The sequence below is a fragment of the Opisthocomus hoazin genome, chromosome 5, assembly GCF_030867145.1.
Source record: "Opisthocomus hoazin isolate bOpiHoa1 chromosome 5, bOpiHoa1.hap1, whole genome shotgun sequence".
Taxonomy (NCBI): domain Eukaryota; kingdom Metazoa; phylum Chordata; class Aves; order Opisthocomiformes; family Opisthocomidae; genus Opisthocomus; species Opisthocomus hoazin.
The window spans coordinates 21,166,650-21,191,884 of record NC_134418.1 but is presented as its reverse complement, the minus strand read 5'-3'; the positions used below and the strand labels follow the sequence as shown (position 1 = coordinate 21,191,884).

The 25,235-nt window shown below is 40.6% G+C and overlaps 1 protein-coding gene across 1 annotated transcript in view; it reads left to right on the top strand.

Annotated features, from left to right (window-relative positions):
- Window positions 1-205: 205 nt before the first annotated feature.
- The window catches only part of DHX15 (DEAH-box helicase 15), a 46,635-nt gene continuing 21,605 nt past the window's right edge, over window positions 206-25,235 (top strand). The window contains exons 1-5 of the mRNA XM_075420642.1: window positions 206-369; window positions 5,784-6,132; window positions 12,661-12,854; window positions 14,028-14,187; window positions 14,597-14,815. Of these exons, the coding sequence (XP_075276757.1) occupies window positions 302-369; window positions 5,784-6,132; window positions 12,661-12,854; window positions 14,028-14,187; window positions 14,597-14,815 (990 nt within the window). The 5' untranslated portion in view covers window positions 206-301. The remainder of the gene's footprint in view (window positions 370-5,783; window positions 6,133-12,660; window positions 12,855-14,027; window positions 14,188-14,596; window positions 14,816-25,235) is intronic.

Here is a 25,235-nt window from a genome sequence, read left to right as displayed (position 1 = left end):
TTCCCCGCCGGGCACCAAGGGCAGGGGCCCGGCCGCGGAAGGGCCCTGTGGCGGCCCGGCGCCGCTTCCCCCGAGCGGCCCCGTCCCGCACGCCCCCGGCCTTCTTGCCGCCATCATGACGACCGCTCCCGCCCTCCTCCCCCTCCCGCCGCAGCCCCGCGCGCGCGCGCGCCAGGGCCTCGCGCGGCCGCGGCGCTTCCTTCCGGCCGCCATTTTAGCGGCTGTGCCTGGCCTCGCGGCGCCGCCGCCGCTGCTGCTCGAGGAGCGGAGAGCGCGCCCCGCCGCCCCCGGCCCCGCCGCCATGTCCAAGCGCCACCGCCTCGATCTGGGGGACGATTACAGCTCCAGCAAGAAGCGCAGCACCGACGGGTAAGGGGCGGCGGGGCCCGGCCCGGTGGAGCGCGGCCTGCGGCGGCCCCCGCGCAATCCGGTCGCCATCCCCGGCTCTGGCCGCTGCTGGCGGGGCTGGGCCTCCCCGGGGAGCGCGGCGGCCGCCGTGCGGGGGGGAGGAGAGAGCGAAGCCCCGCCGGCGCCGCCCCGGCTGGGCAGGCCCGGCAGCCTCGGCGGCTCCCCGGAGCGCTAGGCCCGGGCCCGGCCTTTCCGTCGGGCTGGGGGCGGAGGAGACGGATGGCGGCGGCGGGCGGGGAGAGCATCCTGCGGCGGCATGGGGAGGGGTGCGGGCGAGCGGGGCTGGGCCCCTGTGGCGGCGGGGATGGCGGCGGGGCCGGGGGCGGCGCGCTGCTCGGCCCGCTCCCCCGCGCCCGGCTTTGTCTTCTGCTCCTCTCGATCTGCGTTGCTTTCTGTCCCCTCCCCCCGCCCCTTCTCTGTCTGGTTTGGTTCGTTCTTCCCCTCTCCGGCTTGAGACGGCTGGCACATGTGGTCCGAGAAGTCAGCGTGAGGTTTGCCCCGCCTGTGTGATGGGTGCGTGGCCTGGTAGGAGCGTTATTCCTTTGTTAACGGCTTTCGCTCGGCAACCGGCAGGCATATGCCTGGCTTGAGTAGGAATCGATGGTGGGCTGGGTTTTGGGGTAGGGGCCAGGGGAGAGGTTGTATTTTTTCCTTGGTTTTGCAGAGGTTGAAGTTTTGGGACTGTACCGGGCGAGCTTTAGGGGATTGCCGTTAAGACTAATGAAACTTCAGGAACACAGACAATACCTCGGCGCTGTCCTTCTGTACGCAGCTGTTTTAGGGCCTTCTCCGCATAATCTCTTGCCCTCTAATTGGGGTGGAGGGGAAGGCTCTTTCAGGTAAATTCCTGAAGTCTAAAGGAACACAAATAAACACGATGTTTATCTAGTCGGGCCTTTTTGGTGGAGCACAAAAGACTTCAGTGAATTAATCCATTTTTGAAGTCCAGCAGCATTGTTTTGGATGAGAGTATGTATTTGAGAAGAATACTTAGTCTTGTTCTCAAAGCTTACAATAACTACAAGTCTGCCATAGCAGTTACTGTTCACTGATAAACGGTCTGTACGAAACTTGCCCTCTTTTTTTTTTTTCTTTTTTTAAAGTGAGCTTGTATAGCTTCGGTTTCTAGCCCCTAGAGTTTAATGTGTTGTTCTCTGCTGAACAAAATTGAATGTTTATTATTGAACTTCTATTTCCTGTATGTAGAATCAACATAATCTTACTTTTTGCAATAAATGTATTGAGGTATTTGTCTCTTTTAATACAGTTTTGCATGATTTGCCAGAAGTTGAAATAGCCCTTCTGTGTATACAGAAAAGTTGTACATGTGCAGCTTTTTTGTACATAGAGATGTACAAAAAGAGATGGTTGTAAAGATAATCACTGGTCAGTATTTCTTTGTATGTTGGTTGGTTTTGTAGTTTTGGTATGGTTTTATTATTTGGCATCTTTTTACTGACTACTGTCAACCTTATCTCTTACCATTTTGTGTGTACTGTATTTTGTATATACTGTAATCAGTTCCCACCACTGGTAGAACTTTTTAACCAGAAGTCTTTGACCTTTATGGCACTTAAAATCTATGCAAGTGCAGGTCTTGTGCCTCTTCTTTGTCCCCTGCTGCTCTGCCAATAAAAGTGTTAAATGGCATAGGACTGAGAACAAGTCACTATAAACTTAATTATTGAGCATGATTATTTCCAGTGTTACTTGAAATCTTCATTTGTGTAGCACAAGCCACATTAACATTACATTGTCTTGATTTTTTTGTGGGTTGGTTTGGTTTTACAGCTTATGGAAGGCTGTGAGGGAGGTACACAGAGAGATTCTTGTTAATAGCGTGTGTGTGTACGTCTTCCTCTGTGCTGAGTGTGCCTTTGTGCAATTTAGTTGGTTCTGAAGCTGGATTAAGCTGAGTTAGCTCCTTGGATGGTTATCACTTCACATGCAGAATAGTAGTTTATCTTGCATTCAAACTGGACCACCTGATGAAATATGAAAGTTGTATCAAGTTGCCCTGGGTTTTTTCAGTTCCTTTTTAATTTAAGGCCTGTATTGGTATGTGTGGCTCTACATGGCAATGATGCTAGGCCAACAGGCTTGTAATTGTTGGTGGAGCCTTAAGCATTGGCACAACATCTATTTTCTTCTAGTCTTGAAGTATCGTCTATGAAGTAAAAAACTTTGGAAAAATGGAAATTGTATAGAAGGGTTTTGATTACAGTGTTTGTGTGTATTGCATACATACCATTTAAAATCTATTAATTTTTTTTCCCAGCTTCAGTTGTTGTGTAATATGACAGTTACTGTGTTAGTGGGATGTATAAATCAGACTAATTGTACTTTGTTTTTTTATGTATAAAATAGAAATCCTCCTTTAGTTGTATTGGCTTTTTTGTGTCAACTATTGCCATCTCTGGTAATGGAGAAAAACCACTGATGTTCTATTAGATGTGCTTAGACTTTCACTGTGATGATCAGTGGGTTTACCTTGTGCCCTTTGTTTACACTTTATTTTTTATGTACTTTTCATCTTCCAGTTTAGCGATTGCCACAGTGTTCTTTTGTGTCCACCTGTGTGTATGTTATATATGTGTGGACATAAGGAAGTGAAAGCAAATAGCAGACCAGACCACTTGAAAAAACAAAGCAAAAAAACCCCAACCGCTTCCGATTATGGAGGCTGTTATGAGATTGAGGCATAGGACAAATGTGATTAAATCATGATACTTGTACTGTTCATTTCTGGGTTTGAGATGAATCTTCTCTGCAGTAATGAAAAGTAACCTCAGCGGGACAATTTATAAATTAAGAACTGCCAAGTTGCATTTTTAGAAAGTTTACTAAATTCATATGGCAGCATAACTGTCATTCCCCTTTTCTTTACCAAAAGAGTCTGGATGTGTCTGCTAAATTTCAATAATAACGGGAGACTGGGAAACATTTTGGGGTGGGGGGGTGGGGAAGTGCTGCTATAAATTAAGTATTAGAGAGTAAATTGGAGGATGTGTTGTATGCTGTTTTTTTTTTCTCTGCGAACATCTGCTTGCCTCCCACTTCTCTTTCTTTTTTAAAACAAAAAAGAGACATAACTGTCTTGATTAACCTGGGGTTTTTTTACTTATGAAATGTAGAGAGAACTTGATAGGTTTGTTTTCTTATTTGTATGATTAAACAGCTATAAGAGTTCAGTGAGGAAACTGAGAAATGGGGGATTAACAGGACTTTCCATTCTGGGTTGTGTTTGTGGTCCATTTAATCCACTGCCTTGTTCTCGAGATGGTATTTTTATCTAGGCTTTAAGCCCACACAAGTTGCTACCAACACAGAAGACGACAGTGCTCCCCTCTCCCTTGTGCTGAACGTGTTTGGGAGACCAGATCAGAGAACTGATCTGAGTTAGAATTAATGTTGGTGGAGGGGGTCTGGGGAGGACTTGTTCTTCACAAGGCCATTGAAATGCTGGTACCAACACGTGGGGAGGGTTGGCGACAGCGTGGGTCTGTTCATTTTAGCAGTAGAGCTGGTTTATGTGAGGCTGAAGCAAAGCTGAAGATACACTTGATGATCCGTGATGTAGAAGCTTCTGACATCATACTGCTTAAGTAGATGGCTGTGGAGCAGTATGTTTTGTTGGTGTGGGTTTTTACACTTTGACTAGATACCAGTGAAGAATAAACATCCTTCAGAAGCACACACATGCAAACCCCAAAAAACGCCTATAAGTAGTGTGTCTTATTCTTCCCTTCAGTGAGGTGTTACCAGGTTGTTGCATTTTACCCTGGCTAAGTGACAGTAAACTGTGTTTTGTAATCCTTCTTTATTTTCAGTGGGCTGTGTTAAAAGAAGTTGTCTTAAAAAAAAAAACAAACCCAAAACACAACAAACAAACAAACTTACTGTGACAACCTTTGTAGCCATAATATGTTGAAGTGTTGAGGGGCGGGGGAAATACAGCCTGCACAGATTACATTCATTTATACAAGAACAAGTGTTGGTTGTTTCCAACATGTAGCACATTATGAATTAAAATTTATAGAATTAGGACTAAGCTCTTAATTACTTCATCTTCACTGTAGGTAAGAGTTTGCTTATTACTTAACCAGTTACATTTGAATGCCAGCTGCATGTTTTAAGGAAAAACAAAGCAGTTGTGGAGAGGCGTGCAGGCCAACAGTTTTCTTTAGAAGTGATCTCTACTCTTTCAGGCATGCCTGAGTGCTGCTAAAGAAGAGAGGGAGATTTTGTTTTCCCTCCATGACTGTTCCTAAAAATATTTATATGTGCATTTACTGTAAAGCTGATGTTAACTTAGCTTGTTTTCTTGCCTTTTTGATAGGATTCCAGTTAACGTAATGCACAAAAGAAGCTGAAGCTGAGGATATCCTCAGTTTTGCAGGCAAAGATGCTACTAATATTTTGATTTACACTAGTTTAAAATGTGGTGGAGTGTTTTTGTAAAACAGGGCTCATTTCAAAGTGCTGAATTAGTGTAAGTTTGGGGTTTTTTATTAAAAGCATGTATCTGTAGTTCTTTGGGTCAAACTGGGGATTTCTTTGCAAGTGTTTCAGTGCTCATAGGGAGAGTGGGATCATGTGCAAGAAAAAGCACGTGGATTTGCAAAATCAGAAACTGCTGCTAGGACTGAGGCCAGAGACTGAAATTTGAGTGGGTAACTGTGGTGAAAATTAGACTGTTTTTCTTTTGCAAGTGCAATGAACTTTTTTTGACTCAATATTTGGAATGAATAGGAATACTTAAATGCTGCTTGTTTTAAGTGTATGGTAGTAGGTGATACTGGAGAAGATGATACAGCTTGGTAGTGTTAGGTTAATGGTTGGACTTGATGATCAGAAGGGTCTTTTCAGAGGTGAACTGTAGTGGCTTTTTACATCTAAGTTTCAGACTTAACCTGTATGTCAGAGTTGATCGAGTCAGAATTGTATGGAAGACTTTGGGGAAAAAAAAACCCCTACAAAGCTTATTTTTCTGCAGCAGTATCAAGTAGGGATGGGAAGAATTGTGAGAGAAGTCTAGAATGTACAGCTGATTGCTTACAGTCATTAAATGAAGAGGGTTAAGATGATGCTCTCTTCGTGATGGCTTTCTTCAGTCTTGCCTGTAGTAAGATGACCTGTGGCAGTGCTTGTGTACAGTGAATGTAACTATATATATTTAATATTGAGTATGCATCATATACCATTACTCTTTGACGCTTCTCCTTCCAGGTAGCTGTTTGCAAGGCTTTTTAAAATATCTGGTTTATACCCACTTGGTACTAGATACCTTTAAAATTGCTTTGTATTTAAATTCCTACTCTGTATTTAAATATTCAAACATCTCATTTTCTGCTGTATCTCTTAACTCATTTTAGGAAAGATCGTGACCGGGACAGGGACCGTGATGATCGTTCTAAAGATCGCGACAGGGATCGTGACAGAGATAGAGATCGTGACAGAGAAAGGGACAAGGAAAAAGATTTGCGACCTACATCTAACTCTTCGTATTATGCGGCTGCTGGGTTACCAACTATAAAACCAGCAATGATTCCACACAGTATTAACCCTTTCACAAATCTGCCACATACACCACGATATTATGACATCCTGAAAAAAAGGCTACAACTTCCTGTTTGGGAATATAAAGAAAGATTTACAGATATTTTGATTAGGCATCAGTCATTTGTGCTGGTTGGAGAGACTGGGTCTGGTAAAACAACACAGGTGAGTTCTTATCTATATGACAGTATTTTTTTTTACAGGTTGAGACTGTTACAAGTTGTGTGTGTGTGGGTGAAACTTCCTTTGGTTTCTTGAAATTCATTGTGTAAGAACACCTCACAAATTGTGAGCAAAACTAATTTGATGCATGTTTGATTTGCTTGATGAATACAAAAATGAGAAGAATCTTTCAGCGTCTTCCCCTTTCACAATCAAGTCCATTCTCTGGCCCTTACTTATGATAGGCTTTATGATTGGTAGTTATCTGTTTTGTAAAGGAAGATGAGATTTTAATGGCTACACAGAAGTGTACTGATCCACGGACTGAAGTGATGGTTCCAAATTTACATCTGTAGTTTAGTTGTTTGTGTAGGTAGCAGCCGGAAGGTGGGAAAAAATTACAGAAATTAGGACTTGTTAGTGTCTTATGAAACTTACTGCTACAAATAGGAACTTAAAGGGAATTTAGATACATTTCTGACATCTGATTGGATCGTATTTTGGTGTTATCAAACTTAACAGGAAGTGACTTGTGTTTCCTTGGTACTGAAACTTCTCAGAGGTCATACAGCTTTCCAGTGCTGCAGTTAAAATCAGTTTTCCTGTGGATTCATGGCTTTAAAAGTCTTCCTCAGCACTGAAAAGTGAGAACAGGTCTGCAGAGCCTCCTTAACCCTTAGGAAAAATTTTGGGGACCAGTAAACAGGAAAGATCTAAGCCATAAGGAACACCACTGTGTATTTATAGCAGGACAAACATGCTCAAAACTTTTAGCTGTCCCCTGTCTTGCTGTTTAAAATCCGTGTGGAAAAGTGATGTAAAAAAGTTCTTTGTTCTGTAGCCTGATAAATTCCTTTTATCTAGGCAGAAAATAAAAACTGAAGGATATTTTAGTCTATAAAGTGGATTATAGCTAACTTACAGTGTTACAAAAATTTTTAGTCATAAAATTCGGATATCCAGAAAATGTGAAGGACACAGTAGTACATTGGATACCTTTTATAGCTGTACTTGAAATGTTTGAAGTTATATGCCCTTTTTGCTGCAAATTTTAGGAACCAATGCCTTGTTTATAAGGTACCTTATTGTGTTATCTGTATTGATTTTTTAACATGTGTAAATTGAGACCAGGATTTTATAGACTATAATAATTTATAGAATATAATAATATATAGAAGTTTGATTATACAACCTCTTCTAAGTAACTATATTCTGAACAGTCACGTAAAAAAAAAAATTGGTACTTACCTATATGGAAACAAGATTTCTCAATGTATGATCTGAGAATTTGAAGATCTAAAGGGTGTGTGTTTTTAATATCTATGACTTAAACTTCAAATACAGCTTACTATCCTGTCATTCCCCAGGCATAAAGCTTTTCATAAATTGTCTCACTACTGAAGTCCTTCCAGAAAAAATGGGGTAAAGAAACCTAAGGCATCTTTCCTAAAAATGGGATTTAAGCTGTCAAAAGCATGTAAGCTGTCTTGGAAGCTTCATTCCTTCCTCCGAATTCTCTCACTTTACAATGTGGCAGATACATTGTGAAACCATTAAGAGTGTCTCCGTAGTAACGTGTCACTGAAAATGATGCTGCTGCCACTTAATGAAAATCTTGTTTTGCATGTGTCACATCCTTTTTGTGATCAGGTGCTGTCTGAAAACCAGTTGAGGGGTGGCTGTTTTTCTCCTTTAATTCATTGATCCTAGCAAGAGAAATAATGATCTGTGGTTTAGAAACCCTCTAATGCTCAAACTGAAGGTGTACATGAGCAATTTATGCTTGCTTTTATTGGTATGAAGTTGGCGTTATTTGAAATATATAATGAATTGTTCTTCCCAAATCATTATCTTACCTTTCATGGTGATAGTAGAAGGCTATATAGTAGTAGATATTATTTTTGAGTGAGCTGCTGATTGTGAAGCACCTTCCTTGATTATTAGGTGCATGTTTTCCATTTAGTCTTGTAGGCCACCAAGGTTTGGAAACAATTGGCTTTGACAGTGGAAACAACAGGAAGTAAAACTTTTGAGAAAAGTCTTCTTCCACATAGACTTAATCCCAAAGCACTGAAGTAGTATATTGGAAGCCAAGACCATTACTTTTCAAGTCTTCAGTATTTGCGGTGTCTTGGTGTGTAATTTAAACTTAGGTTAACAGATTTCTTCAAATGCTCTCAGAATATGCTCAGTGGTGGAACGGATGTACCAAATTTCTGTTAGAAGGAGGTTAAGTACTTGCTATAATTCCAACATGCGCTTCCTTTTAAATGTGGGATCGTATGTGGTGTTGATACAGTAACTTAAATTTCTCCTGTAGATGGAGGAGTAGAGTAGCATCTGCTTTCACTTGAGAGCCTTAACTATAAAGGGTAGCATGTCAGTTGACATAAGGGATACCACTTTGTCAGCAAGTTTTCTTGGCAGGTGAAGTTCAGAAGGGAGGTGATTCTGAGTATAGCTTAATCTCCTGCTGTCCTTGCAGTCCACAAGGGGATTGATATGGGTAAAAGTCTGACACCTTTTCAAATAATGAAATTTCTGAGAATTCTACCATACAACTTTTAACAGATAATGTTTTCAATAAACTGAAGTGGCTCAGAAAAGCCAGGACAGTGCTCTTCCTTCTCTTGCCTTGCATCCGTTTAAAACCATGACTTTCCTTTGACTTTGGAATAGTCTTTAACAGCCCTCAGTGCATTTATCTTTTGATCTGGGAGGCCACTGTATGTGTAGTCCCTACCTCCTCATGTTTATGGAGGTTGTATTTGAAAATCTGTCTTAAGTGAGGAAGTCCTTGAGGTTAAGTGGTGCTAACTAAAGCTATTCCTCATGCTTTTGATATTGAGAAGATGGCTTTTCTTAAGGAAAGTCAAGGGTTTTGGTGATTTGTAGAGGTGTTTGTCAGTGGAGTTAACATAAAGTTAAGTTTTATAAGGAACAGATAAGTGTTCGATATATTCCCAGTCGTAACTGAAGTAGAAATGTAATATGACACAGTCCTTTTTCCTAGTGTTTGTATGTCTTTTAAAGCTGGAGATGAAAAGTATTCTGGTGATCATCCAGATTAGTTTAACACATTGAAGTCTGTGTAACCCTTTCTTTCATTTGACACCAGTGCTGCCAGTTTTGCTGTTTACTGGAAAACCACTTCTAAATTATTTTTACTTCATGCTGCTGTGGCCTGACAGACCTGCGGTTAGGAAGTTTATTTCAGGAGTTGCTCTGTTTGAAGTTAAGAAGCTTCACCTGATATGCTTGGAGTTGAGTTTTTATTGGCGACTTGAGAAGCAGATTCCTTTCTCTACACTGCATGTAAGGGGAGTGTGTATGTGTTGCAGGATAGGGTTTCAAGAACACGCTATAAGTGTTCAGGAACTGCTATTATTTTTAGTTTTGAATAGGATTTCTAGAAATTTGAGTTCCCTTCGGCAGTCTAGTAGTCTCCTGTCATATTTTGATAGTCTTTGCTTTCTTTTTTTTTTGTACTTATAGTGGAAGTATGTTCTCAATTAAAAAAATAAAATCATTATTTTCATTACAGTCTACACTTGTCTGCTTGTGGGTATGTTTTAGTGTTCACTTACACCCATTTTGCTGCGAAAACACAGTATTGTAGAAGACAATTGTTCTGGTTTAAATTATACTGCTGTTCCTGTTTTTCCGCATTGGTGCAATGTATAAACTTTTTTCCCCCTCTGTAAATGTAAGCATTTAAGAATACTTGAAAACCAGTTAGTAAGGAGGGGTGGATTTTATTCAAGACTTGGAACTAGTTGTGCCTGGAGATGTCTCCTCTTAAGACATCACACTGAGAACATGTTAAAAATATTCCATCTTCATCAAACTGTGACTGACCTTAGAAATTCTTCTCAATAAAGCTTCTTATTTTGGGTGATTCTTACTGTTTCCATATTCCTACAGCAGGAGACTGACTGACAAGTAAAATGAGTGCCAACATAGGAAGGAAAACATAGGGGTTTCATATCGTTGATAAAATTTCAAAAGAACAATGATTAACCAAATTAGCATAACTAATTACTTATTCATTTTATTTGTCATGGTTCCTGGCTAAGACAATTTTTATATCACTAAAATATTTATTTTTGCTTGGTGTGTTAATAAGAATTAGTTTATAAAGCCACAAAATACAATTTACTTACTGTAAAAAATGAACTGTTATAGATCTCAAAATTCTGTGTGTTAACTTTAATTCTGGTTGCTTTGTGACATGTTGGCTGCTTCAAAATATCCATATAAGGTACTGATCTAACAGTGAACCTATGATGTATTTCCTTGATAATTTCAAAGGTAGTTACATACATGATTAATATGAGTATTCTTTATATATTGGCATTGGGTCCAACTAACTAGTCTGTCTGCTTTGTGCTTTGGATATTTTTGTGCATGCAGTTGATATCGCAGTGGAAAGCTGATTGCTAATCTACATTTTATTCATCAGCAAAGGGATGCCTGTATTTTGTAGCCACTCACTAGAAGAACTGGATGAAAAATCTAGAATCGTAAGATGGTCTGGGTTGGAAGGGACCTTTAAAAGTCATCTAGTCCAACCCCCCCTGCCATGAGCCAGGGACACCTTCCACCAGACCAGGTTGCTGAAAGCCCCATCCAACTTGGCCTGAGCACTGCCAGGGAGGGGACTTATACAGCTTTTCTGGGCAACCTGTTCCAGTGCCTCACCACCCTCATTGTAGAGAATTCCTTTCTTCTATCTAATCTAAATCTACCCTCTTTCAGTTTAAAGCCATTACCCCTTGTCCTAACACTACAGGCTGTTGTGAAAAGTCCTCCTTCAGCTTTCTTGTAGCCCCCCTTCAAGTACTGGAAGGCTGCTATAAGGTGTCCCTGGAGCATTCTCTTCCCCAGGCTGAACAGCCCCAATTTCCTCAGCCTTTCCTCATAGGAGAGGTACTCCAGTCCTCTGATCATCTTCGTGGCCCTCCTCTGGACCTACTCCAACACATCCATGTCCTTCTTATGTTGGGGGCTCCAGAGCTGGACGCAGGACTCCAGGGGGGGTCTCACCAGAGCAGAGGGGCAGAATCCCCTCTCTCGACCTGCTGGCCATGCTGCTTTTGGTGCAGCCCAGGATATGATTGGCCTTCTGGGCTGCCAGTGCACACTGTGGGGTCGTGTTGAGCTTCTCACCAACCAGCACCCCCAAGTCATTCTCCTCAGAGCTGCTCCCAAGGTATTCTCCACTCAGCCTCTATTTGTGCTCGGGATTGCCCCAACCGATGTGCAGGACCTTGCACGTGGCCTTGTTGAATTTCATGATGTTCACATGGGCCCACCTCTCTAGCCTGGATAGCATCCCTTCCTGCTGGTGTGTTAAATGCACCACGTAGCTTGGTGTCCTCTGCAAATTTGCTGAGGATGCGCTCAATCCCACTGTCTGTGTTGCCAACAGAGATGTTAAACAGCATTGGTCCCAGTACTTACCCCTGTGGAACGCCACTGATCACTGGTCTCCACTTGGACATTAAGCCATTGACTGCAACTCTTTGAGTACAACCATCCAGCCAATTCCTTATCCACCAAATGGTCCATCTGTCAAATCCATGTCTCTCGAATTTAGAGACAAGGATGTCATGCGGGTCAGTGTCAAAAGTTTTGGTCAAGTTCAGGTACATGACATTTCTCTTCTCTTACCCACCAGTGCAGTAACCCCATTGTAGAAAGCCACCAAATTTGTTGGACATGATTTGCCCTTAGTGAGGCTCTGTTGGCTGTTGCCAGTTACCTCCTTAGTTTCCATGTCCTTAGCATAGTTTCCAGGAGGATCTGCCCCATGAACTTGCTGTGCACAGAGGTGAGACTGACTGGCCTGTAGTTCCCCAGGTCTTCCTTTTTTCCCTTTTTAATAAAGGGGGTTATGTTTCACCTTTTCCTGTTAGTGGGAATGTCACTGGACTGCCACAGCTTCTCAGATATGATGGATAGTAGCTTAGCAACTTCAGCCACCCATTTCCTCAGGACCCATAGACGTACCTCATCAGGTTCCTTATATGGCCTTGACCCTGATCTCCTGCTACAGTGGGCAGTTCTTCGTTCTCCCAGTCCCTGCCTTTGCCTTCTGTGACTTGCGCAGTATGGCTGGAGCACTTGCACAGGAAGACTGAGGCAAAAAAGTCATCAAGTACCTCAGCTGTCTCCATGTCCTGGGTAACCAGGTCCCCTGTTTCCTTCCAGAGAGGACACACATTTTCCCTAGTCTTCCTTTTATCACTGACGTACCTATAGAAGCTTTTCTTCTTGCCTTTGTCCCTGGTCAAATTTAATTCTGTTAGGGCTTTAGCTTTCCTAACCTGATCCCTGGCTGCTCAAACAATTTCTCTGTATTCCTCCCAGGCTACCTGTCCTTGCTTCCACAGGTATAACTAACTTTAGGTTATAACTAACTTTATTTGACACAATACAAAGGTTACTATTGTATTGATACAATACAAAGGTTACAGATTACATCTGCATATTTGAAGTGCGTTTAAAATGGAATTTTATTCTTGACAGATCCCTCAGTGGTGTGTTGACTACATGCGCTCATTACCTGGACCAAAGAGGGGAGTAGCATGTACTCAGCCTAGGAGAGTAGCTGCAATGAGTGTGGCACAGCGGGTTGCTGATGAGATGGATGTCATGCTGGGCCAGGAGGTTGGTTACTCAATTCGATTTGAAGACTGCAGTAGTGCAAAAACCATTTTGAAGTAAGTATGGCAACTGTCAGGTAAAGATATAACATAGCCTACTCAGAGGTGGGAGGAATTGCAGGGTAGTAAAGGATGTGAGCAGAGTTATGAAAGGAGTAATGAGGAGGGGAATGAATATGTGGACAGGCACTTTCTGTGTCTGAGTCGGGAAGAGAGCGGAGCCATAGCATGAGCTGAGAGAAACCTAGGACATGGGGCTTTAGTAGAATTGAAATAGAATTGAAAATGAGTCATTCCTTAAAAATAAAAATCACTGCACCCCATGGAAATTAATTTCAGGTGCTCCATAAAGGGTGATCTGAAGAAGTGTTTTTATGATAAAGGGACTACTCAGAATAAAGCCTCCAGCATTCCATTTCTCTTCATGTTATGCATTCAACTGACCTTTGTCATGCATTCAACTGACCTTTGTCTGTGGTATCTTCCTACTCGGGGTAATTGTGGTCAAGTTCAGTAGTTTAATAAGGAGAAATACCACAGAGTTTCAAAACTGGCCTATACCTGACTCTGGGACACAATCCATAGTGTTTTAGTTGTCAGATGTTCTAGATTCCTGTGCTGTGTAGGTGGAACCAGGCCCACTTGATACGTCATTTGCAGATGACATTCAGAGTGCTCAGTTAAAAAGGATTCCGCATAGTGTGGTTCAAGGAATAGTGCTTTTCTATCAAAAAGATGTCTTCTCTTATGCTTGTACACGTAGTTGAAGGCTGGGGTTAAAGTTAATGTATAAAACCAAATTTAACTGAGATGGAAAAGCAAAAACTGAACAGATGATCTGGAAACAGAAAAGGGGAGTAACAATTGCAGAAATAATATTTCTAGGATTTCAGAGGGTTTTTTCCCTCCTTTCCTGTCTCTGATTGTACACTTGGAAGTCTGCCAGTAATAGTCTACAAACTAGTTACAAATGTTGCTAAACCTTGTTTCCTCTCCCCTTTTTTAAGCTCTCCCCACCCCCCCAGATTTTGTTTATATTCTGCAGTAATTCCTATTTAAAAACTTAAAATGAGCTTGTTATCTTGTTGGAAATAATTTGCTGATGTTTCTGTTTTTAAAAAAGTAGATTAAAAGCTTAGTTCAAGCAACCTAGTGAATGATACGGAAGAGGATTCTGTATCAGATTTACTAGATTAAATTTGTGTTTAAATTGTTTTTGTTTGTTTTCAGGTATATGACTGATGGCATGTTACTTCGTGAAGCAATGAATGATCCTTTGCTGGAGCGCTATGGTGTTATAATTCTTGATGAGGCCCATGAGAGAACACTGGCTACTGATATTTTGATGGGAGTTTTGAAAGAAGTTGTAAGACAAAGATCTGATTTGAAGGTTAGTAATGATGAAACCCAGCAGCACCTTCTTTCTAGTTGCAGACATGCCAAATAAAGTATCTGTGTGCTTACCATTAGCTGGTAATCAACCAAAGTATATCAACTGGTTTTTGATCTAATGATAGCGTGTATTGGAAAGATAACCCTAGGAAATTCTTAATGCAGTTTGTATTAATGAAAATATTAGAAACAACATAATTGTAGCTTAATATTTCCGTATGTGACTAGGAATTTTTTTGGACCTTTGTAGCAAGTGTGCTGTATTCAGGTGATAAAAGCATGCTTAAGTCACCGTCAACAGTTGACTTTAGTTTCTTGCATACTGTGTACATAACAGTTCACAAATTCTTGTTCAACTTTGGAATAACTTTTTTTTTTTTTTTTTTTTTGGTCCTCCAAACCTACAGGTTATTGTTATGAGTGCCACTTTAGATGCTGGCAAGTTTCAGATCTATTTTGATAACTGTCCTCTTCTAACTATCCCTGGTCGAACCCATCCTGTGGAGATATTTTATACTCCAGAACCAGAAAGAGACTACCTAGAGGCTGCCATTCGAACAGTGATCCAAATTCACATGTGTGAAGAAGAAGAAGGAGACCTCTTACTCTTTCTTACTGGACAGGAGGTACTTTCTTCCTTTTTTTTATCCGTTGTTCTATTTGGAAACTGCTTCAAGTGGCTTGTGTGGACTGTAAGGTTTAGCTTCCTTCTCTAGTTTATCATTTGAATGATGTGAGGTTCTCCACCTGCCATACACTTAAGGTCCTTATTCATTGTATGTATCTGTAATATGCATATGCTATGCAAGCCCTCTCTGAAATGAAATATCTTGCTTGTGTACTTCTGAAATGGAAACCTAGAGTATGAACCCTAGGTTTGTACTGATGTGAACTTGGAAGCTCTGGGTACCCGAGAATGTCCATGTTTTCACTGAAAGTGTAGTTCTGTGCACTCGTGGATGTGTTGTCCAACTTACGTGAAGAGTGACACTTTGAGTCTGCTACTTAGCTATCAGTAGTGGTTTTAATAAAAATGTTTGGGTTTTGTTTTTATGAATAGGTTTGAGTATTAGGTTGTAGTCTTTCTGTACAACAAATACTGGGAGTTATGTCTCGCAAATGGACTCAGTGCCTTGCAAAATAGGATTGTACAAAACCACTTAAGCTAAACTACATCAGAAAATGAGTATTTTCTGGAAATCTTAAATCTGCTGCTTGAAATAAACTGGGGTTTTTTTTAGTCCTAATCTGTTGCTTTGAAGCTCTTTTGAGTCCTTGTTAGTAGGCTGAGATGGAGAAGAGGTAAAAAAAAAAACCCATAGGCATTGTGGAATTTTACTGGACTGGATCAACCTCACGTTAATATTTTTAGTAGAGGGAGAAATGCAGATAGTAAAAATGTTTTTGACTCATTTGTCTGCAGTCATTCCTCTTGAAGACATACCCTTCAAAGGATGTGTAACAACTCAGTGTCTTTAACCCTACATAGTCTTAACTATGCCAAGGGGGAAAGAATGGTGCAAATAACTTGTGATGCTGAAGGTACACAGACTTCTTGAGTAGACTTGCCAGTCATAAAGATGTGTTGCCTGTTAGATGAGTTTTAAAAGACACTTGATGAAAATGTCTTCTGGCAGGTCGTCTTCTCCCTTGGAAAACCAAAACAATTACTGTCCCTGTAAAAGCAGATACTATGGCCTTTACATTTGTCCTTCTTTATTTGGAGTATTGCTGTGAGTTACAGTACAGCTAGGGAAAAATACTGTAATGATTGTGGCTTTGAAACATCCCTGTTTGGTTTTAGTTAGAAGTTCTAGTTCAGACTGGTCTGGCAGGTAAATGTGAGAGTTGGTGAAACTGGTGTTCCAGATGTGTGAATGAACCCGTGGCAGCAGAAGGGAACACTGCTGTGCAGCTGTTTCAGCAGACTGCTTTCTTACTAGCTTGCTAAATCAGGCTAGTCCTTAATCTTTCATGAAGAGTAAAAATTTCCCCTTCTAATTATCAATTATAAATTATATACTTGCTACATCATTTGCTATGTATTGCTTTAAATTTGTTATAACAGTTGGGGGGGTGGAATGACTGCCTTCAGATGATGCCAACTCTAAACACCACTCACGTTTCACAAATATCTGCGGACCCAACTGGTCTAGTACCTGCCAGTGCTACAGAGGTGCTCTGTTCTGTTGTATGAACAAGTTCTTTGATTTCCACTGGGTGAATTTACAGGACATAATTCTTTTTCATAAAAATCATTCACATAATATGTGTTCATATGTACAGGTATAATTGTGCATAAATGTGTCTAACAAATGTCCCTGTACTGTCTTACTGAATCATTTGTATTGCGAAGTCACCAACCACTGTTTTTTCTGTAGAGTTCTACAGTCCGTGTATCCATGGATGATACTAGTCAGGGGCACTGGAGTGGCTCTGACCGAAGCTAGTCTGAATTTACGAGTTAGCGTGGAGTTGAAGTCTGGTTTAGCTTCTGTAGAGAAGCTTTGAAGTGTTATATCCATTTTGATTCATTCTACATGTGTACTACTGTTGAATCTAAAGTGATAGGACCTACTGTAATCTCAAGAACTGTAAAGTGTGCTCTAGGTACCACTACCATGGGATTTAGGTTCAGTAGGCTTTGGTAGCGTGAGTCTTGCCATTGGGTTTTGCTGGGCAGAAGTTCTTGGTAGTGCTTTTAGGTTCTGGAAAGCAATATGAACAGGGTGCAGGATGACTGGACTTTCTTGTCAGAAAGCTTCATTTACAAAGCCAAATGAAGGTACATAAAGGGAAGATGTTTCAGGTGAAACCATGGAAGTGTGAACTGTTCTGAGTTGAAGAGGCTTCGGGTAAGGAGTAGTTGCAGTGGTCTAAGGCAGATTGAGGGCCCTTACTAGCTACTGCCTTCACTTCCCACTGAACTTGAAGTAGTTTTATGTGAGGAGCAATATGGATAGAAGTTCATTAGTGCAGATTAATTAAGACACAAAGTTGATGATGGAACCTGGAGATACTAGGGAAGATTCTGTGTCGTCAAGCCCCAACATAAAGAGTTCAAATACATCTGGAAACCAAAGGAATCTTAATTGTATAAGCCTGTTACTGGGTGAATATAAAATTGTTGTTAATGGTGCAGAAATAAGTGTTCAATAAAAACTTTTCTTCCTGCATCCTGAAAGGAGCAAAAGTACGTGATTATGTTGCATCAACTGCTTTTCAGTCCATTAGTAGCAAAAGAGGATGTCTTAAAAACAGTACTTATTAGGAATAAACATTTTGAAACAGGACTTGTGTCCCTCAGTCCCTGTAGGGAGGAGATCTCGTTTGCTGATTTTTAAAAACAAACAAAAAACCACCCTAGTGTATCAGGAAGATTCCTGAAGATGGAAATAATGTTCGTGTTTTGTGCCAATACTCAAAAAGAAGTCTAAAATGAGAGAACCTGCATAACTGTAAGCCAGGTTTCCTGTCGTGAGTCACAGGCAAAATTGGAAACTGACAGGGAATTCTGTTCGCAAGGCCATAGTATAATTACATTTCAGTCAACATGTCTGTCTTAGACAATGGTTCTTGTCAAACTTGTTCTCAGTCATTGAAATTACAGATTTGGGAGTCTAGTTTTGTAGATACACGTTTGTTAAACTGGGCTTTAAATGCCTCAAGGCTGGCTCACCTGCAGATGTCAGAGGTAGCTGGCTTATTGTCTACTGGAGTTCTACTAAAAGAGCGTTAGATTTCGCACTCCATTAAGATCAGTAATCTGGGAGTAGGTGTAAAGTCCTTACAGATTAAACTTGCTGGGGGGGAGGCAGAAATAATGACACCAACTTTATAGATCTGTGTACATATCTTAGCAGCCTAGGCACGAGTGCAAAGTGTGCTCTCTGCCACCCAGTACCCTTTTCTCCATAAAACCAAATGCATCATTACGCATTTAAGAGGAGGAACCTAGGATGCACGTGGAGATTTGAAGTACAAATCAGCACTGTTGTTCTTGGTTGTAGATAAATATACAGAAAAGTATTACTGTGAAGTTCTGGTCTCAGTGTTCCAGAAAGGTTAAAAATGTGTTGTTGGTAAAACTAATGTTGATGTAGAAAAGAGTTGCAAGGTATTTTTGAGGGTTTGGTAGGATGTTTTGTAAATGAGGATTTATTTTAAAGGTACACTCTTTTTGTCACACTGAGGCTGCTTAAGCACTGGAACTGTGAAAGAAAGTAGCAGAGACTTTCTTATGCAGAAGCTGAGGTAAAAATTGACAAGTTTTTTTTAGTCTTAGTGGTAGTGATTGGGTGAGGTTAAGGCATGAAGTGTACTGGGCTGCAATGAACACAGGTGGTGTCTTGTTTAGCTTTGCATAGGCACTCTTGAGATGAGGTGCAGAAACTGAATGTGTTCAGGTGCTAAAGGGAGGAAGGTTTTTTGTTCTTTATTCATTTGAGATGATGTCACTATTAAATATTTCAAATAGACCAGGTTAAAAAGATGCTGAGTGTAGGAACTCTGCTGAGACAAGTTCAGTTCTGACTTGTTGACAGCAGTTCTCCGTTATGGTCAAGTGTTGATTAGTTCCATGGAATTTTTTTTTGTCTTAAGTATAGAACTTTACAAAGTTTTGTTTCTGAATTTGTATTCAGAGCATCTCCTGAAACGGTGCAGCTTTTGGGGCCAGTTCTTTTTACTGTTGTTTCCTCATTTTAACTTGTAGCAGTTTGCTTTCGTTGCTGGAGGAAGAAAGGGAAATCAGTGAAGCTCCATGCAGCTTTAAGGACAAAGACAAAATATCTAGAAGGTTTATGTCATCAAAGCCAGATGTGGCTGGTAGTGCCTCTGCCTGTGATAGGAACCCCAAAGAGAAGGGGGAGGGTTAAGGTGTCTGCCAGATATTTCTGGTTTGGGAAAAACTTTTTATTTATGCATTTAATTTTTTCCTCGTGTATTCATTTTACACAACATAAAATTGCCTTATACTTTTTTTGGCATTAGCTTCCTTCAGGGTTTAGCAGTTATGTCTACTTGACTCATTTGTCCAAGGTGAAGCTGTGTCTAACTGTGTAGTGTCGCAGCTGGTCTGCTGTAGATGACAGTCATCTGCTATTTAAGAATTTAAAGTATGTTCGAAGTGGAGCAGTCTTGAAGTTTTGCTCATCTCGTGAGATTATTTGTAATTGCTCCAAATGCAGGGTCAACTGAAGAAAGGGTTTCTGAAATAATGTTCACAAGGACCATGTTTACAAAATCATGGACTTCTGTTCTGCAAGTCAAGTGCTCGAATTGTTCCATTAAATGTGCTTAAAATTACATCACTAGTCACCATCTTTTTATAGAAACAGTTTTTCTAAAGATTGAGATACAGTTTAGCTCTTAAGATGAGTGAAGCCTGACCAGCAAGTTAAATGGATGTTTCCATATACCGGTTTGGCATGTGAGCCAGAATGAATGAATGCCAGCTCTTCAAGTACTTTGGTGACTCAGGGTAACTTGGGGTCGATCCTTTGGTAACTGTTGTTTAGTATCAGTGTGATTTCATGCCCCATCCATGGCAGCAGGGATGGGTCCTGCACACAAACAAAGAGAAGGAAATTCAGGGTATTGGATTGTTAGTTTAGGGAGAGCAGTTCAACTTAGGGCCACAAAGGTGATGAAAGGACTGGGAAGCCTGCCATGTGAGGAAAGGCTGAGGGAACTGGGTTTGTTAAGCCTTTTCTTCTCAAGGCTGAGTGAAGACCTTATCACCATGTTCCAGTATTTAAACAGTGGCTACAAAGAAGATGAAGAATCCCTTTTTACAAGGCGTCACATGGAAAAGATGAGGGGTAAGGAGCACAAGTTACTCCTGGGGACATTTCAATTAGATACAAGAGAAAAATTTTTCACAATGAGAGCAATCAGCTGCTGGAATAATCTCCCCAGGAAAGTGATGGATTCCCCAGCACTGGACGCTTGGGATTTGGCTGGACAGGGTGCTGGGCCATCTGGTCTAGATGGTGCCTTTGCCAAGATAGGCTGGACCAGGTGATCCTAGAGGTCTCATCCAACCTGGTATTCTGTGGTTCCGTGGACTCAGTTGCTGCTAGTCTTCCTGGGTTTCTTCTATGTTTAGGTTGTTTGACTGCCATTCAGTGGAGCTTCTTTATGTAAGAATCTTGATGGTATTTGTTCAGCACAAACTTCCTTTGTAAAGATGTGCTGCACTAACTCAATATATGCAGCTGCTCCTAGAATCCTTTACTGTTTCTGCTCTTGCTAATAGTAACCTTTTGATAGAAGCACGTTACTTTTTACTGCAGAAATACTATCAGGGAAAGAAATGGAAATGCATTTCTACTGAGCATTCAGTTTGAATAGTGTAATAAAGACTTTATTTTCAACAGCAGATAAAAAAATGTGCTGTGCATGATAAGAAGCAAAATTAATCTCTTCTGTGGTTAATTTTATATAGCTCTTTAGGCGAACAGCTAATGATATGTTCAAATCCTTAGTTTTTGATGCAGAGCTAGGGAATATTAAGTATTGGACTAGTGAGATGATAAACTTCAGCAGTGGAGATGTGGTATTGCAGGCAGCTGGTGAGGTGTTGGTGTGTGGTTCGCCTGTTTCAGGAGTCTTCTCTGTGTTCTGACACAGCCGAGGAACTAACATGTTTCTAAATTTAACTGGTCCAGACCATCTTTAAAAGTCATACCCAGAAGATTTTCTGCGATAAGGCTTTCAAAAGTGAGATCTTCTGAAAAAAATAAGTGTTACTAAATAGTAATACTAAGTCCTGTTCGCTTTTTCAGCCTTTTTAGTATTTACTAATACAAATCAAAGAGAAGGGGGGGATTGAGTGGGATTTAAGCATTAGTCCTGTAAGTGGTAGTCGAAGTCAAGTCATAGGAACACTACCAGTTTTGTCCCTCGTAGTTTAAAATACTGACAACTTTTCATCATGTCTTCCCAGATCATTTCTGTCAGGTTGAAGAAGTGGACTTCTTAGACCTTCCTTTTGTTCCCTGCCCATGCTGTCCTTTGAGCAATGTGGGAGGTCATATATTTACTTTCCTTAATGAGAAATAAAAAGGAAACTTCAGCACTGTTATGGTGATAGAAGAACTGATGTGGTTTTACAAATAAGAGGGGTAGACATTCAGCTCTACCCTCTATGTCTTTTTCTAGATGTAGTTTTTCTGCATGATCTGGGATAAGGGATGCAAGCAGTACTGGGCAGTATGAGAGAGAGAGAGATGGAAGACAGAGGGGCAGACTGTGCAAAGACAATCTTGAGTATTAAAGGAACTAACCTGCAGCTAGTGCTCTCTGTGGTTAGTTTAGCTGTTGCAAAGGAGTAAGAGGTTGTTGACCAGAGAGCAGCATTCAATACTCATTGTACAAAGAGTAAATGCAGCCAGGTCTGTTTCCATGGTTGCAGTACAACTTTGGCAGTGAAAGATCTCCAGGTGACACTGAACGTTTGTCTCAGTGAATAGTTGAAAGTGCTTTGGAGTACTTAATTTTGGCCTCAACCCGAAGCGTTAGATACACCTCCTTTGTGCCTGAAAAGCACCTATAGCTCTTTCATATGTTGATACTGCAAGATGTGTAACCTTTTTCAAAGTGTGTGCATATTTTGTGTACTGTTACTATAGTATTTAACGCTGTTCATGGGTGGGTATGTGTGACTCGGGACTGCTGTTTTGGCTTTTGCCTACTTGTGTGTGTAGCTATACAGGCTTAGATGAGGTTTTTATTTCACTTGGAGGTGTATTGATCTGCTATGAGAAGAGGAAAATAAAGAAAACGCTGTGCTTTTAATTTCTTGAGAACTTGATATGAATAGTAGGTGTTGCTGTCCCCATCCAGAGGATGCTGAAATGGAATGTAAGCAGCAGTCCCGGCATTCTGAGAATTCAGGACTCCTTTTGTCAACAGGCTTCAAACTCGGAGTTTCCCTCCGATGTGGGGGATCTTTGTATTTCTAGCTGCACAGAAACACAGCTTCAGTAAAAAGTACTCCATCCAGGGTTTATTTTTTAGGTGCTAGTCATCACCCTGCCTTTTCTTTGGAAAAGTAAGTTAAGATGGAGTAAAAATCCTGTCCGATTCGGGAGGCATAAGTAACCTACTTACTGGTATGTGAGACTACAGATGACTGCACTACTTTCTAACAAAGCAGAAGGAAACTGTGCACCCTGTTCTTGCTTTGTTTTCTGAAGAAGACACTGCTAAGCCTTGATTCCCATGCAGACTGGGGTCTTGCAGAACTTTGTGACACAACGGAAGTTCACATTGAAATCCTGCAAGTTTTTTGGTGCCTCAGAACTGGTTTCTGATACTTAAGCTGCTGAATGAAATCCACCTAATTCAACAGGTATTCTAAGTGTTGCCTGTTGTCTACCAGTTGTTTGAATATCAAGCAGGCTGCTCAGGATTGTGTGTAGAACCAGCCTTAATTACATCAATTTCTTGGAAGGAATACCATTGGAATTAGTTTGAATTTGATTTAATAATAATAATCTTGATTAAATTGTTTTCCTGGTTACTGCTTTTTTCCTTTTCTAAACTATCTCTATTTGGCTGCAGGTACAAAATACAAATTCTTGACTCTTTTACTTGTATGTTTAGATGACTTTATTTTTCCTGATTGAAAAATATTCGTCACCCCATCACCTCCTAAATCACTGGTATATCCATGAAAATAAATATTTTCTCTTTGCTGATTCTTTTCTGTCTTTGGAGCTTTTCCAAGGAGAATCGCTTATGCTGTTGATGGTGTGGAAGAATGTTGAGGACTCCACACTTTGAGTATTAACGTGGAGACAAACAACTATGGAGTTCTTAACTGCTGCTTGATCCTAGTTTCCATAGTATTGCAGCTGAACTATAGATATTATACGTATATTAATTCATTTTGATTGGGTCAAGCAAGAAGTTTTTGGAAACTTCAAAGTACCCAATAGACTGTGTGGGATAATTGTGATGACTAGATGTTGTGAAGTATAGATGTGTTGAGTCTGTCTGGCACTTGCAGCTTGAGATAAATGAGCATTTTAGCTAGCATGTAACCTTTCTGCTTTTGGAGGTCTGTTTGCTACTTACCTTTGGTAGTCAACGCTTTTTAGAATGGGTGCACCAATGGACAATGTCATTGACTACAATTTTACTGAGAACTGTTTCTCAAATAGTACTCCTAAGAAGTCTTCAGTTTTTTGAGGAACTAGGATCAAGTTTAATCTAGTAAGTTCAGCATTGCCTAAGCATTATACTTTTTGCATGTTAGGCCTACTTTCTTCTTTGATTAACTGAAGCAGATCTTTGTGCTAATGAACTGGGCGGTTGGGGTCTAACTGGCTTTGATCCTGTGTCTGTTCCTGCTCTCAGTATCCTGGTATCTGCTGTCTCAGGTAGTCAGTGGGATAGTCAGGGCTCTGAGAAGATTTTCAGGCATCATCTAAATGCAAGTTCACTCTTACCTTCCCTCTTTTCCCTCCAAGAAGAAAAACCTCGTCTTATGTGTGGGTTGACAGAATAGGCCCTCTTCAAGGGGTTTTGTAATGGATTTGATGTAGATGATTTGCAAATACTTACGTGTGTGTTCCTTTAAAAAAGGCCTTTCATACTTGAGTAGGTCAGGACTATTGAATTAGGCTTGCTCAGTCTTCAAAGGACTGAAGTTAGGGTTGTGCCTTCAACTGTATCTCTTGGATCTCCAGGTTTAAATGTTTTCATGTGATACAAGTGAATCTTTAACACTTAAATGAATCCTTAATACTTTCAAACTATGCTTACTACACGTCTTCCTTCTAGATTATGTACTTTGGGATACCAGTTTTAGTTGTCTGCTGGAATTGGAGGGTGGTTGTGAATACAGCTGAAGTAGAGATACTGTTTTTTGCCAGTGTGGTAAATGAAAGGAAACCACCCTTTTTTCTTATTTCTCTCTCTTTTTTTTTTTTTTTTTTTTTTGACTAAATCAGTTCAGGACTAAAGAATTCTCTTTTACTATCTTTAGATGAGTGGCAGTGGCTCTTGGTGACTTGCATGCTGCTTTCAGCAGTTTGTGATGAGAGGTCCGTAGTTACCTCTGCAAATCTGCAAAGGGTAGTGGTTATATATGCACTTGTCATCTCTGTGTTGAAGTATTTTAATAAGTCCTGATTACGGATACTTTGAAACTACATTGGGAAACTCTGGGGAGAAACAACACTTTTATCTCTTCTGAAAGATGTTAGGTGGCTGTGAGCCCATGTGGCATGAAGAGTGTAGTGCTTTCACTTGTCTTGCTGCTTGCTTGTGTTTTACTACCTCAAGTATAAAACTGTCCTGGAGTCTCTAGTCATTACTACTGAAGATTAAGCATCCTGTCCAGCATCAGAGCTTTCCCAGTTCCACAGTGTAATGTGCTCAAATTCCATGAAAGTGTAGTGACCTTCAGATCAGGAACTAAGGTCTGTAGTTTTGTTTTAGCATTTGGCTTGTGGTTTGATTTTTTTTTTTTTTTTTTTGAAAGGTACTGTCCAATTTTGTATTACATATTTAACAGGCCCGATTATCAGCTTGTCAAGGCTTTGAATGGGTGCAAATTTGAGAGGGAGTGTTGCTGCCTAGTTAGTCAACTATTTACTTCTAACATGTTGTCTTTTTACATAACTGCCATTGGTAGAAGTATTAATTTACTGAGCCACTGTGTATGGTCTGTCCATTGAAGTAATTTTTTCCTTTTTGCTGGGAGGCTGTTACTGAACCTAAAAAAGGGTTTACCAGCAGAGCACCAAATACTGACATCTGTGTAAAGAAATTAATTCTCTGTTAGTAAACCAGTAGGGGGCATTCCAGCTCAGTTTCTGGTATGCCTCTTGCATTTTGTGGAGGGTGTGTTGGGTTTGCTGGCAAAGTGCACCTTTGTTTAAAAGGGTGTTTTTGTAAGTATCTGCTGTTCATTCAAATTGGCAAGATAATGCCAGAAAGCATTAGGCTTACTGCTAAAGGGCTGTTCAACATCAAAGAGGAAGAGCCTTTATTTTGCCATGCTTATATTAATTATATATGCTGATCAATACA